This window comes from Stylophora pistillata, chromosome 7 (assembly GCF_964205215.1).
Source record: "Stylophora pistillata chromosome 7, jaStyPist1.2, whole genome shotgun sequence".
Lineage (NCBI taxonomy): Eukaryota > Metazoa > Cnidaria > Anthozoa > Scleractinia > Pocilloporidae > Stylophora > Stylophora pistillata.
This window is the reverse complement of record NC_142525.1, coordinates 32,831,196-32,845,440: the sequence shown is the minus strand read 5'-3', so window position 1 is coordinate 32,845,440 and position 14,245 is coordinate 32,831,196. Positions and strand designations below refer to the sequence as shown.

Here is a 14,245-nt window from a genome sequence, read left to right as displayed (position 1 = left end):
GGAATATTTATGACGAAGGATGAAGACTTTCAAGCTGGATTACAGGCAAGAGCAGTAAAACCAAATTAAATTAGAAAAGATTTGCAAAGGTATCCATGAAATCTTTCAGAGACGACCGTAACTTTTTCGTACAGTCCTTTAGGTAGTGCTGTCAGTTCACGTTACACGGCCATTATTAAAACGCGACTTTAGTCAAGATAGTTAACATAGGAAAATGCCCTTCAAGACGTAATATGCCGTCATTGTGACATTAAACTGCGCCTGATTTCCGTAAATAAAGTGTACAACATTCTGTTCAAAGCTGGAATTTTAAAAAAATGTCTGAAAAGAACAACGTCATCAAATAATGGAAGTAATATTGGCCCGCTAAGAACGTCTCTAATCCTCCCTTTGGTTACTACACTTATTATAGAAATAACTTAAGATAAAGTCAGAAACTCATTTCTTGTTTGTGCACTGGACTCTTGTTTGTTTGTTTTTTTTATATACATGTCGCGTTAAATTATAATACCTCACGATTCTGCTCTTACTATTCTATCTCTTAAGATATGCTCATTTTGTGAATTGATGGGAAAACCAAAATGAAAAATGATTCCCCTTTTCCCATTTTCACACGTTTAAAAAAAAGCGTCGTTTTCGATTTAAATATCTATCAGTCAGAACAAACTTTCCAACCAACCATTAATTAAATAGCAACGAGCCAAGCTACCAGCAATATCTATTATCCAGTTACATGTTATCAGTTGACTGTTTGTTGTTAGGGGAGGGGTAGGTGCTCAGTTGCTTAGAAACTGAGATTTCTCCACACACTTCAAGCTTCAGTCTTCACACTTCCGCAGATTCCAGGTGCTCTTAAAGTAGAAAAATACTGTTCGGTTGTGTGCACTGATAAAGGTAAAGGTAAAGGTAAAGGTCTCTATTTCTCTAAACAACATACGTGTTTAGTTACAATTTTTGAGGTTGAAATCACACAGGCGCCTCTGGCAGCCATGTTTAGTCCGTAACGATTTCACCTACCCACCCAACCCACCCCAGGGAGGACATCCATCACACAGTAATCTCCTGAGTGGGAAATTAACGTCTCCTACCCCAACCCTGCAGGAGACGGGACCTCCATTTATTCGTCCCTATCCGAGAAGACTAGAATATCTAACCATTTCTTGATGTTAAAGAAAGGAAGCATATTCTTCTCAATTAATTTTAAGACCCTGAGTGTTGGTCCGGCCGGTATTGAACTCTCGACCTCCCGCACAGTAGTCCGGCGCTCTCCCAATTGAGCTAACCAGGCGACAGTGACAGGAGCTGCAAAGGAGCAATAATAATCCATTCTTTTACGAAACAAATTCCTTTGGCAGACAATGTTTTTCTCAACGACGAGGCATACTTACAAGGTACCGTGGAACGAGTTCACGAGTTAACTAACCTTTTGAATACTGCAAGAAATCCACGAGATCCGCGCGATATGCGTTTTCAAATGCCTCTGAAAGTCTTTGAGAGATCACTTCTTGGCACTGTTCGCATTCAAGGGTACATCTGTTGGTGGCCAACAAGAAGTGCAACATTTGTTCAGCCTGGACACGAAGCAAGCTGGAGTCTTCAAAACGTCGTAGGTCACGACGTCTGAGACCAAGATCAACAGCGACGGGCCTCCAACTTACACTCAACCTCGTGGAGAGCTCGGGAATAAGTCTCCTTATCGACGGAAAAGATTCACCAAGCTCCGGTTCTCCTGCAGTCTCACACGTCGGAGTCGATTCTTTTTCAGCAGCTTCTTCCTCAGACATGCCATTGGAAACCTGAACGGGACTCAGTGACACGTCACGATCGGAATCTTTCTGAGGACCACTAGCACCCGTATCTTGTGATGTTTCTTCTATGCTGAGGGGTGGCTTGGTACCCTCGTTGTCTCGTGCAGGTAGTTTTGGTGTACAGTAATGACACTTCGAGCAAGGATGGACAACTAGACGAGGCCCAGGTACAATTTGTTCTGTTGAACCAGTGTGAGATTCTTCACAAGAAAAGAAGGACCCTTCACTTGGGAAGCTGAGCCCAGAAGAAGAACTTTCACTTTTCAACCGAGGTCGCCAGTTTCCTCCACTGAAACTGCCTCCGGAGGAAGATAATCCGCTATCACACCTCTCTCTTTCCACATCAAAGGGAAGACTACTCTCTGATGCACCGCTTTCTTTTCCGTCGGAGGAAACAGAGATGTGTCGACGACTGATCCATGATACCCTTGGAGACGACCTTAGGAGAGGACTTCCCTCAGAGACGCTGCCACCTCCCATACTCACTGTTCGTACTTCAGAATATTCGGACACTCCACTTGTCCAATGACTTCGTGAGGCAAAGGAACAACTTTGCTCAGAATCACTGCTTTCACCTCTAGTTCTGTACATTGTTCTGATCTCTTGAGAGCGTTTGGCGTTGGCAAACCACTGACTAACAATTGTAGCAGCCTCGAATTGGTTGGCAGCTTCCAAAGCTTGAATCAAGTCATCTGCTCTCAAATCACGTTCAAAGGCACAGCGTGAGAGATACCGATCTGTTTTACTCCCTGGAATAACGCTAGTGAAACCTGAAACAACGAACGAAATAAGGGCACGGAATCAATTTACTGTCTCAAATACGATCAGCTGTTTGGAAGTGCCAATCGTAAGAGAAGCACCTGTTGTTATTTGGGCCAAATGAACAAGCGATTAGATAAAAACTGAGTTTTCAATCGGTGCGACTATGAGAATGACTTCTGCTAAGGTTATCGAAACGTCAGTCACCACTACTGACTATAGTTCTTCTCAGTTCTACTCTCGCCCGGACGATCAGACCACACGATAAACAGTTACCCCTGAGTTCAAACCATTCACTGAATTGGTTCACATGTCAAGTAGTTATAGATTTTTTTTAGCTTTGGGAAGAGGGTGAGGGAGAGGAAGGGTGGGTTGCTGTTGAAAATGACTACTCACAATATATAACGAGTTCCTCGTTCGTTTTCATCGTTAATTAGAAAAAGAAACTGCATATTGGCATAGTTGAAGTTTCAGTTTGACACGTCAACTTCAAATAGTCATGTCTTCTGGTTTTGAACAATAATGAAAGTTAGGTAGAATTTAAGGTAACAACTACTCCACCAGTGAAGTGGAGGAGTACAAACATGACTCAGTCCAGAATACTAACACACACTATGACATAAGAACAAATGATCATGCAAGAACCCAAACAGAGCAAGTGATCACGCTAGAACCCAAACAGAACAAGTTACCAGTTTCCTGTTTTTTTTTCGGTAAACTGATCAAACTCAACACCAGATGGAACAATGTTTTTTTTTTCAATATATCTTACAAGCCTTCTCACTTCTTAACGAGCGCTACATAACAACTCTCTATGGGATACGTATACATTACCAGATTCGCTGTCCTCGTGTTCCACTGGAACTTTCAGCCGGTCTGACAACAGTTGTAAGTGGTCAGATTCAATCTTGGAGTCCAGTATCTTGGATAACGCCTTTCTTTCCCTCAGCGGAAAGTGACTTATGTGATCAAACGGATGCACGTACCGTCTAATTCCGCAGTATCGTACATCTATCGCCCTTTCGTTTACTGCGTATTTTTCTTGGCTAAGCTTAACTCTGGCATTTGGACCACCTTTCTCGAGCGCCTCATCTACTTCTGTCAACGGGTAACCTTCAAAATCTCTGTGTTTCAGCACCTCGATGCTCATGGCTTTGTGAACAAACTCGATTCCCCCGGCAACCTCATCAAGTAGATCATCCCTAAGTCCCTCGATGTATCTCATGGAGTCGTAACATCGCTCTTCGCATCCTTTAGGCGCCCACACACAGACATTCACCGCTGTTAGTGTGGATGAAAGTGAGGCGAGGATCTCTACCGTGTCATCTGCGATTTTGATGCCACGATTCCAAACTGGGCTTTTGTGTCCAAAACATCTCAACAATCGGATCTGGAATTTTGAGAAGAAGCTGTTGGGAAGAGCATCTGTTTTGTTCTTGCACTCAACAATACGGCCAACAACACAACGATCGTCCAACTTCGTTGGCCATAATTCGGCCGATTTGATGCGATCCTCTTCCAAGTGACTGGGGAAGAGGTAGTTCTCACAAATAAGATTTTCTTCATCCCATGGGAGGCACACTTCAAATCGCACAAACAGCTTAATAAGCTGTTCGAAAGGGCATTCACGAAAGGTTTCTTGCAGCTCGCGTTTTCCCACCATTCCATGTGCTATGTCGCCCCGAAGAGAACGCGGGAAGTTAGAGGGAGCCAAGGCAATTCCAAAAATGTGAGCTGTCAGCCAATTGACGTCAAGAACAATTTGGTCACGAAGCTCAGGAGAAGTGTCACTTACAATCTAAAAATGAAGATCAAAGACAAAGATCAGGAAATGAAAGAGTGTTACCTAACTTTACTGGATCTATAAGAAGGGAATATATTGTTAAAATGCGATTAAAACTTTCCGAAAAGTGCACATTAAAGTGTGCGTTACTGATGCGTTCGTTATTGTAAATTGCCGCGGTTACGAAACATCCTCTTACCTCGACACTTTCATTCAGGTAGAAAGCGATATTTCTGACTCCTTCCTCGTCAGCTGTATTGTTGATCTCTCGCACTTTCTCAAAAAACTCCTTCCAGGACATAACGGGAAACGATGGTCTCTCTTTTGCCCATGCACGAATGCGAGGCAATAGCTGCGCACACAAACGGGGCACTAGATCGGAGTTCTGCAATAGATGAACAGCATTGCGAGACATTGCAGACATCAAAAGTTATACGCGTCTCCATAATTTACGGGAGCTTCCACTTAAAATGAATTGATTTGTTGATTTAATACGTCACCAATGTATTTTGAACGAGCTCCTTGACGCTACGTGGGTAAATAAAGTATTGATTGATTGATTTAAGAAACTGACTTAAAAAGCTTCCGAGTGTAGATGCTCTACGAAATACATACAGAACAGTGGAGTCCTCAATATATGAAATGTACACCGGAAAATAGAAAAGCTGTTTGATTAAAAACACTACAAGAAATGTAACAAATCAAAACTGATGTGCACGTCCCAAGTAAGAATCACTACAATGAAATTAGAGTACAGTGTAGCTTTAATTTTCCTTAAAAAATAATCTCCATTGCTCATTAACAACTCTAACTTATCTACGACTTGTGAGTATAAAGTTATTGTGTAGATAACCAATGGTGAACTCATGAGTGGGCTGTTCTCTTCACGAGTGTATCGGAGAAGTAAGATAATCACGACAGCCAACCACTGTAAAAAGCAGCGACTCAATTGCATTGTTCGTGAGTTGTCAAGATTTTCTACCAGAAGGGATTCGTATTGACATATCAGTGACTTTTCCTTGTCTATTTCTATTGGGGTTCATGTGTTCCTCAAAGCTCTCCTTCCTCGTGGCCACGCCTTTTACGGTATGGCATCGTTAGTGGTGTAAGGTTAGTTCGCTGGTAGAGCGAGAAAACTAAGTAAAGACTAAGTAAGTTTGTAAGGTAAGTTTAACATAATCAAGGGATAAGCATATCCCAGATAACTTGTAAAAACAGCTAGAGGCTTAGAAAAAGTCATTATACGTTCCTAATAAGTTACGAATAAATGAAGTTACCTCGATTATTTTGGCACGGAGCTCTTTGAGGCAAACGCGCAGCGAATCGAAATCGTGAGCGTTAGGATTAGTGCAATCCAAAACCATCACTTTGGAATAGAAATTCAGGTAAGCTTGAAAGCATTCCTTCGTCATCCTGAAAAAGGCATTGGCTCGAAGTCTCGGATCAGTACCCTTTTCTATCTTGTCAACGTGTGTCGCAACCAGCACGACTTCAGGACGAAAACGTAGCACCCCAACTTTGGTCTCCCTGGCCTTCAACGAACTCAGGTGATGGAATAAATCCTTTTCAATTTCTTCGTCCGTCTTACTCAAGTCGAACAAGACCAAAGAAATGGACGTCCTCTTACCAATAAAGTACTCATTACTTGTGAAAGCCCATGTGTGACCCGCCATGTCCATTTTACGGAACTCGCCGACCCCAGGGACATCAATGATTCCTACTTCAATCCCAGCAGTTCTTGAAGACATATCTTGGCTGGTGTCCGGTTCATCTCGCCTGGCCAGTCGTCGCCTCACGGGACTCAGTTGCAATTTGGCAATGAGCGTTGTTTTCCCAGCATTGACGGCGCCGCATACATTCAGGGTGACATGGGAGGGAGGGTCAGAACCCTCTTTCAGAAGAGAACAGAGGACCTTACGACTCTGAAAAAAATAAAGGGAAAAAAAATTCTTCCGTGCTGAACCAGGTTGTCGAGTGCAGTTCACATATATCATTTATATGGTTCGGAAATTGCAAAATATACCTTCATCAGCTTCTCAATACGAGAATATTTGTTGGCTCTAGCCCAACACTCAGCATCCCAGACCTGTCAATCAAAAATATCTTTAAATTACGGTTACGGTGGAAGATATCTGCCCTTTATAGCCAGTTCCTATCGAAGACTGACATCATATCTGTCACACACTCGTGATTAGGTAAATTACTGTTTTCTTTGATTAATAGCTTTTCAGGATTTTGTTTAATTATTTGATCTGTTTATTTTTCTTTCAAAGTGAGCATGTAAAGATGAAATAAACAATTTTTAAAAATCGAGTTTCCAGATGGGATTTGAACCCATGACCCTCCGTGATCTAGTCGGATGCTCTAACCACTGAGTTAGAGGAGACTCTATGGTGAGCAAGGGTCAATTAGTGGGTATTGACTGGAACCGCATCACGCGGCTACACAGCCAAACATCAGCTAGCGCATAGAAGCTCACTAACAGCATCACGCTGTCACATTAAAGCATCACATGCATTAAAGCATCACAGGCAGCCAACCAGCCTCCAAAGTGAGCATGTAAAGATGAAATAAACAATTTTTAAAAATCGAGTTTCCAGATGGGATTTGAACCCACGACCCTCCGTGATCTAGTCGGATGCTCTAACCACTGAGCTACAGGAGACTCTATGGTGAGCAAGGGTCAATTAGTGAGTATGGGACTGGAACCACATCACGCGGCTACACAGCCAAACATCAGCTAGCGCATAGAAGCTCACTAACAGCATCACGCCGTCACATTAAAGCATTATTTTTCTTTCATCTCCGCAAATAATGAATAACCAGGCAAGTCGTTTTAATCAAAACACGAAAGACACAACAGATAGAATAATAAATGACTTTAGAAAAATTAACAGATGTATACCTCATCCCCAAGCTTTGAAGTAGCAGAGACATCTGCTCCATTTTCCAAAAGAACTGTACAGGCATTCTCATGGCCACCTTTGGCAGCACGGATCAGTGCTGTGAAACCATACTGGGGTTCAACAGTACAACTTAAATTGTAGTTCAGTATAAAACTCTACTGACAAAATAGTGACTGAAAATATTTTTTAATAATAATTATAATAATATTTATTTAGCAATAATTTCCATAAAATCCTCTACAATACAAAATATTAACAGGGTAAAAAACGATCCAAAATAGCTCACTTTCGGCTCACATCTACTCCTTTTTTTTAATGTCAGAGTGTCTGGAAAACTATAAATAATGGAGTCAAATCTGAACAGATTCAAAATCTAATAATCTGATGAGTAAAAGCATATCTAAAACTATACAGAAAAGAGAAAGGTGACTGAAAATATTGACAGATTAAAGTGGCAGGATTGTTTTCTAAATCTTTTTAAGCCTCCTGTAGGCTGAGGAGTAAACATCTCTTAAATGAAGGGGTATCGAATGGTCCCATTCAATTTACAAGTGCTCGCAAAATTTGGTCTTTGCTCGAATTGCTCGCAAAAATTACACGGGTGCTCGCTTGCTTGTGCTCGCAAAAGTTTTGCAATTGCTCGCATGCTTGCATTCTCGTCAACATGTGCTCGATTGCGCGAAATTTCGTTAATCCTGCTGTGTAGTTATTTTTATCCATATATAAACGATAAATCAGTTATGATATGGTTAAAAAAAAAAAATTGAAACATCCCTACCTCCGGCTTCAGCCGTCCTTTTTCAACAGTTTAGCCTGTAACTATTTTCAGTGGAGGCGCTTTTTGTATTATCAGAAAAACGCACGAAGCTCCCATGACAAGCATTTTGCTCATTGATTTATTCATTATCATCTTTCTTTGTCTCAGACTTTCTGCTTGAGAGGGGTAAAGTTTCGCAGTTCAAATGTGTGATCGTTCATCTATTCACTTGTTTGTTAGGTTATCAACAAGTACCCAAAAGATTTCATTTCTGTTAATGCTGGTTTTGCTTTTTTCCTCAGTAGATCCCGGGTATTTTAACTAATAATGGCTTGAACCTTCCTTCGCTTGAACAAGAAAACGAGACTGTAACACGATCTATTTACCAGGAAATTCTGATAGGAAGTTCGTCATAACGGGAGGTGACAATCTCCTGTGGAGACAACATTACTTGCGAACCTTTGTTGATCTAGATTCCCATTTATTTGAGCAAATTATCATGGTTTGTAGACGTGATGGATTTTCCAGTGTGCAATGACAAATAAAATGGAAGGACTCAAAATATTTTGAAACAGTGTACTCGGATCGCATTTTGTAGCGTTTTTTTCAACCTTGGAAGCTTCCTAGTCACTAGTAATAATAACTATTAAAATCTGATGCCAAACGGTGGCATATGAAACCCGATTAAACAAAACAACATTAATAACAACCCTGAAGGTCGTTTGAGCTTTACCGGAAATTCTTTTATAACATAACCAAAGTAAAGCGCGCGCTCTGATTGGTCAATTTAGCGTCCCCCATTTGCCCATGGGTGTACGCTGCTGACGTGAGCAAATGCAAAGACTATTTTTCCGCGCGCGCTTGTTTTTTTCTGGTCACGTAAGATTTGTTAAATAAAAGGGAACTCTTTAGCTACAATGTATCAATGTTATGTTATAAAACAAATGGTAAACACCACAGCGTACACTATTGAGTTATGGATGCACTTGGGAGGTTTGCTAAGCACTCAAGAAGCTAGAGTCGCTCTCGGCTATCGCCTCGAGCGACTCTTACGCTTCTTTCGTGCTTAGCAACCTCCCGCGTACATCCATAACTCAATAGTGTACGCTGTGGTGTTTACCATTTGTTAATTATGAAATGTTGCTTTCATCAGTTTGATTAAAAATTAAAGCCCTAGCCAAACAAGGAGACATGTCTAGAAACTTCAGTAATGTCTCCATGTCGCGCGGAAACACGAAATGTAAGAATTCTTCTCGAAAGGCACCCGCTGAAATTCAATCCCTGCAACATGGAAACATGAACCCTTACTTAATGATAAAACATGTCATGTCTTCTTAAACTTGCTGACTCTGCAATTGCTACACATATTACCTCATCCTTAAGATCAACCTTTGCTCCAGACTCCAAAAGACGTTTACAAGTCTCTGAATGGCCTCCATGGGCAGCCCACATGAGTGGTGTCTCGTGCCCCTGAAAACATACCAATGCTCATTGATTCTATATACTAGTGTTTACCATACAATTATAAATATTACCAGTTAATCAATTAATCAAAGATTTGCAGCTTAGCATTAGATATAGTAAAGGGGGTAGGGGAGGGGAGGGAGGGGAGGGTAGGGAAGAGGGCAGGGAAGAGGGCAGGGATAGAGGGCAGGGGTAGAGGGCAGGGGTAGAGGGAGAGGGAGAGGGCAGGGGAGAGAGAAGGAGGGAGATAATAGGGTGCTTGTAGGAGGTTTACAAAGTGAGTGATTAATTGACTTAGTAATTACTTAATTACATATTTATTTATTCTATTATTCTTTGCCAGTAAAACATCTTATCAAAACCTATCATCAAAACCCACCAAAAGATTTGTAAGCATTTCCAAGTTCCCTCATGTGGGAGGTGAGGTGCGAGCCATGGCCTGGGGACATTGTGTTGTGTTCTAATAGCCAAGACACTTTACTCCCACAGTGCCTTTCTTCACCCAGGTGTTTAAACGAGTAGTGGCAAATTTAATACTGGGAGGTAACCCTGCCTTGGACAAGCAACCCATTCAGAGGGAGTAGATTTAATCCTAGCTGCTTCATGCTACAGAAACTGGCCTGATGGGCCACTTGGCTCATAAACAGACTTTTACCTTTTAGGTTCCCTCACGGAGAAAACAAGATGAATAATTTGATGACAGATATAACACATAAGCAATATTTGTGAAAATAAATCACATATTTGAACTGTGGTTAACGATATGAGTATGAGAGCAATCTTTGCAGTAATGAATGCTATTTAAGCAGTAATGAAAATAAGGCCTGAAAAAAATTTTCCAGACCTTATTTTCACAACTGTTTAAGTATAGTGTTTGTTACTGCAGAGATCGCTCTCATACTCTGTGACAGGACAGAAAGCACGTGCACTGTAAGTACCTTCCGTTGTCCCATACAAAGCCTTAGAAAAGTTTTATTATGGATAGGCAATCCATAATAAAAGTGATACTGGGAGCAACTCCAATCAAAACAGTCAGAATACTGCATTAAATTCATTTCATTCACCTTTGTTTGATTGTTCACATTGGCATTGTTTTTTAGTAACAGCTGGCACACTTGTGTTTTTCCATATCGTGCAGCTAATGTCAATGCAGTGAAATGACTCTGAAAATCAATTGAAGAATTATTTTGAATATAGTTTTATAATATAATCTAAAACTGCATCGTTATGGTCATACAGCTAGTTGGTCAGCTTACGAGCCACAACAGTGGCCAATTCTGTTTTTACTCCCTGAGACTAATAAACCTCCGATCAGTAATTAGCTCTGTTACAGTCATATGCAAAGTATTAGAATTAGGAATATTGCTTTAGAGTTCCACTCTGTATAGAATGTCAGCGAGTCTTTTAGTGCAGGGGTATGTAATTACAAGAGCTTTCAATGAAGCATCAATTAACTGCCTGTTTTCTGATATTAAATTACTAAAGTTATGATGAAATATCATAATTATGTTATTCATGAGATGAACTCGTGACTCCCATTCCTGCAGGATTTTGATGTATAATGACCAGACAACCTGTTCAGTTTGAATGTTTGAAGGGATTACCAGATTACAATGTATATACCACTGTAAATGCATCAACTTTGGCACCATTTTCCAAATACAGTTTACACACTTCAGTCATTCCACTTTTAGCTGCTTGCATTAATGGGGTCCTTGACCACTAGGAAAACATAGAAAGCAGGAGGATTAATTCAATCTATTGTAACAGGGTCTAAAATTTGACTGTGTAACAGTTGCCAGTGAAACTAAAAGCTGATCATTGGTGACCCCAATTCTATAATGCCAGGTGCCAGCAAGCCTTTTGCTTAATTTAATTGGCCCTTTTCATTTTCTTCTTGTAAGTTACGAGCTCTTACAAAATGAAATGTCTGTAATATAATCACTTTTACACACTCAACTGAGGATTTCATTTCTTCTTACTTTCTCTGACTCCATTCCAATGTGTTAGTTCAGAGAATGTAGTATTAGATCACTTAATAATCTGCTGATTCACATTTTCATTATTCCCATCACCTGTCTGCTTGATATTGTGTTGATATTGTAAAGAGAAATTCTTTCTTGGTCAGTTATGGGAATTAAAGGGTTAATTCCCTTACCAAAATTAAGTACACTTTTATTATACTATTTCTGTAATCAAAGTGTATTACACATAAGATACACAAAGTATACTTAAAGTAAACTTGAAGAAAGGTACTGAAAATTTTGCAGTACACTCCAAGTGTACTTTAAGAGTAAAACCCCTAATGGCAAAGTGACAAGTACAGTATACTTTAAGTATACTTAGAATGTATTCAATATGGATGATTATACAGTTAGGTTAATCCATTCAGCAGTGTTATATACTTGGCTGAGTCAGATTAGCATTCAAACTAAAGTATGAAATTCATGTCTCTTTTCATTTGGTGCAACTGACCATGACAAATAACCTAAATTTTGTATAATGCAAAACTGCTTCTTAATTGTCTTAATTTTAATGCAAAAATTTATGTTACAATGAAATCCACCATTGGATTATTTTATAACTTATAACAACCAATGACATGCAAATCAGAAATGACTCTTGCAATGTTGGGGTACTCAACAAAAACCATTCATTGTTTTAAAATGAAAAATGTCTATAAAATGGACTTCATCATTCAATAATGTACAACAGCTTAATTGAGCACTGTAGAGTCACAAGTAATTTGTGATTTAGCAAATCAAACAACTGTTAAGAAAAAATTAATTAATGCAAAAGTGTACCCAGTGGGAAATAACCTGAACTTTATCCTGTGATACTATTAATAGCACATCAATAACTGCAGAGTCATGATAACAATTAATGATTAAAAGATTTGAGAGGAAGAGGTAAATGGTTATACAATATTATCCTCACCAAATTTGAACCTGCTTGCCAGTTCACATCTGCTCCTTGACCAATCAATTCTGAACATCTTTTAACATCCCCTTTCTCTCCAGCATAAAATAGCTGCTCACCTAGGGACTTCCCCTGTTCATAAATGTTAGAATAATATTTTGACTAAGGATAAATTGATCATCAATTCTAAACTTAGCATTTACCACTACACAAAAATTAATCTTGACCGACACTTTGGCTGTGTTCCCATGTATGGGCATACACGAGAAAAACGCGGTCCATCGATCACTCGATCGTGCTCAGGCTCCTCCTCTTTGATTTAATTCTCAGCCATGTTTCCACCTTCCATTGAGTATATATCGAAATAAATCAATAATATTTGGTGACATTCATATTGTCCATCACTTTGTCGGGCATTGTGGTACATTTCTTGAGCTACAATGAAGATTTGGCAGTACAATTCGAAATGTATTTTGGCTCCCTCCCACGCTCGCGTGATTGTTCGATTATTGCTCCATTTGTTTAAGATTTTATTTCTCAGCAGACTGAAGGACCTCCAAAACTTGTGGAATCCACGGAACCATTAATTTGTTTAAGTAAAACTTAAACCATGTTCAACATTTCGTTTTCGGGTATAACGAAGACCAAGAGAAGGTGAAGCTCCGGCACATGCCTCAGTAAAAATGCTATTGGTGTGCTCTGCTGACCCCCAGTTTCGTAACGCCCTTACTGTAACAGTAATTCAGTTTCTGCGAACATAAACTCTAATGTCCATGATCACACTTACAAGGTAATTCGTGGATCGCACTAACACTTTTGTTTATTACTTACAGTATTTGATACGATCAATCATCGCTTAATAAGCTTGTCTACAGGACTTGATTATTGAATTGACGTCTTTTTTTAAAAAAACTTTGCCTTGGGAAAAGATAATAGTATAATCGATCCGCATGTCGAGGAAGAATGAGGCGAAAGCAGAAATTTCAACACACGAATCGAATACAAAGGAAGTAGGTTAAACTTTAAAAACATGTGCAAATTCGATCGAAATACGCTTCAAATTTTATGCAAATTATTGCTGTAACTTGAAGCACATAAACAGGAATCATGTAACAGGTAAACCTAGTACAATATGCGTTGGCTCGTTTTCAGTAGTGTTCAATGGGCCGTTTAAATTTCAAGCGCGATGTCAAAGCGAACCCAGATCATGTTGCTTTGATCCAATTTCGTTCGCTTTACTGAATAAATGTACCACAATATATGGCTGACGAATACATAACTACTTGATATATTGATACGGAACAGCAACAATCGCGAGCAAGGACAAAAATAACCCGTAAGATTTCTACTTGCCTCTTCGGCGTCCTCTGACCCCTCGCAAGCCTCTTTACTTTTGAACTTGGACTCCATGTCTTGTAAGCTTATAGGCTTGAGTAAATCCCCTTGTATTCGACTTATGCAAATTTCTGAAGTCTTTAAACTCCATTAAGCTCTAGGATCACGAACTGTCAAACACCATTAGGTGAGGATTCTAAACGTAACAGACAGGGGGTGCGCCATGTCATCAACTCAATTGGGATGATGTCGAAATCTATATTTAGACTGGTGGTGCTCGAGAGGCGCAAGGCCAGAGGGGTTTTTACCTTTTTAGAGTGACTGCGATTTCTCTCTCTTTCGGTTCAGATCGTAGTACCTCGACTAAATTTCTCATTTCTCAATTCAGCAACGTTAATGGCACCTATTTTCTCGGAATTTTGAGTTAAAATTTAATTAGAGGGTGTTCAAGATTTCTCTGGAAAAACCGGAAGTTAAAATGATTCCACAGTTCTCACGCATTCCCGACCCCCCT

The 14,245-nt window shown here is 39.9% G+C and overlaps 1 protein-coding gene across 1 annotated transcript; it reads right to left on the bottom strand.

The window, feature by feature from the left end:
- Positions 1–289: 289 nt before the first annotated feature.
- LOC111325501 (uncharacterized) lies at positions 290–13,975 on the bottom strand. The gene is made up of 12 exons (XM_022929326.2): positions 13,750–13,975; positions 12,415–12,528; positions 11,101–11,199; positions 10,542–10,640; positions 9,385–9,483; positions 7,256–7,366; positions 6,374–6,436; positions 5,628–6,272; positions 4,550–4,735; positions 3,402–4,365; positions 1,424–2,578; positions 290–851 (listed from the first exon to the last, which is right to left on the bottom strand). The coding sequence occupies exons 1-12, from the start codon at positions 13,804–13,806 to the stop codon at positions 826–828; spliced, it is 3,618 nt and encodes a 1,205-aa protein (XP_022785061.2). The 5' UTR covers positions 13,807–13,975; the 3' UTR covers positions 290–825.
- Positions 13,976–14,245: the final 270 nt, after the last annotated feature.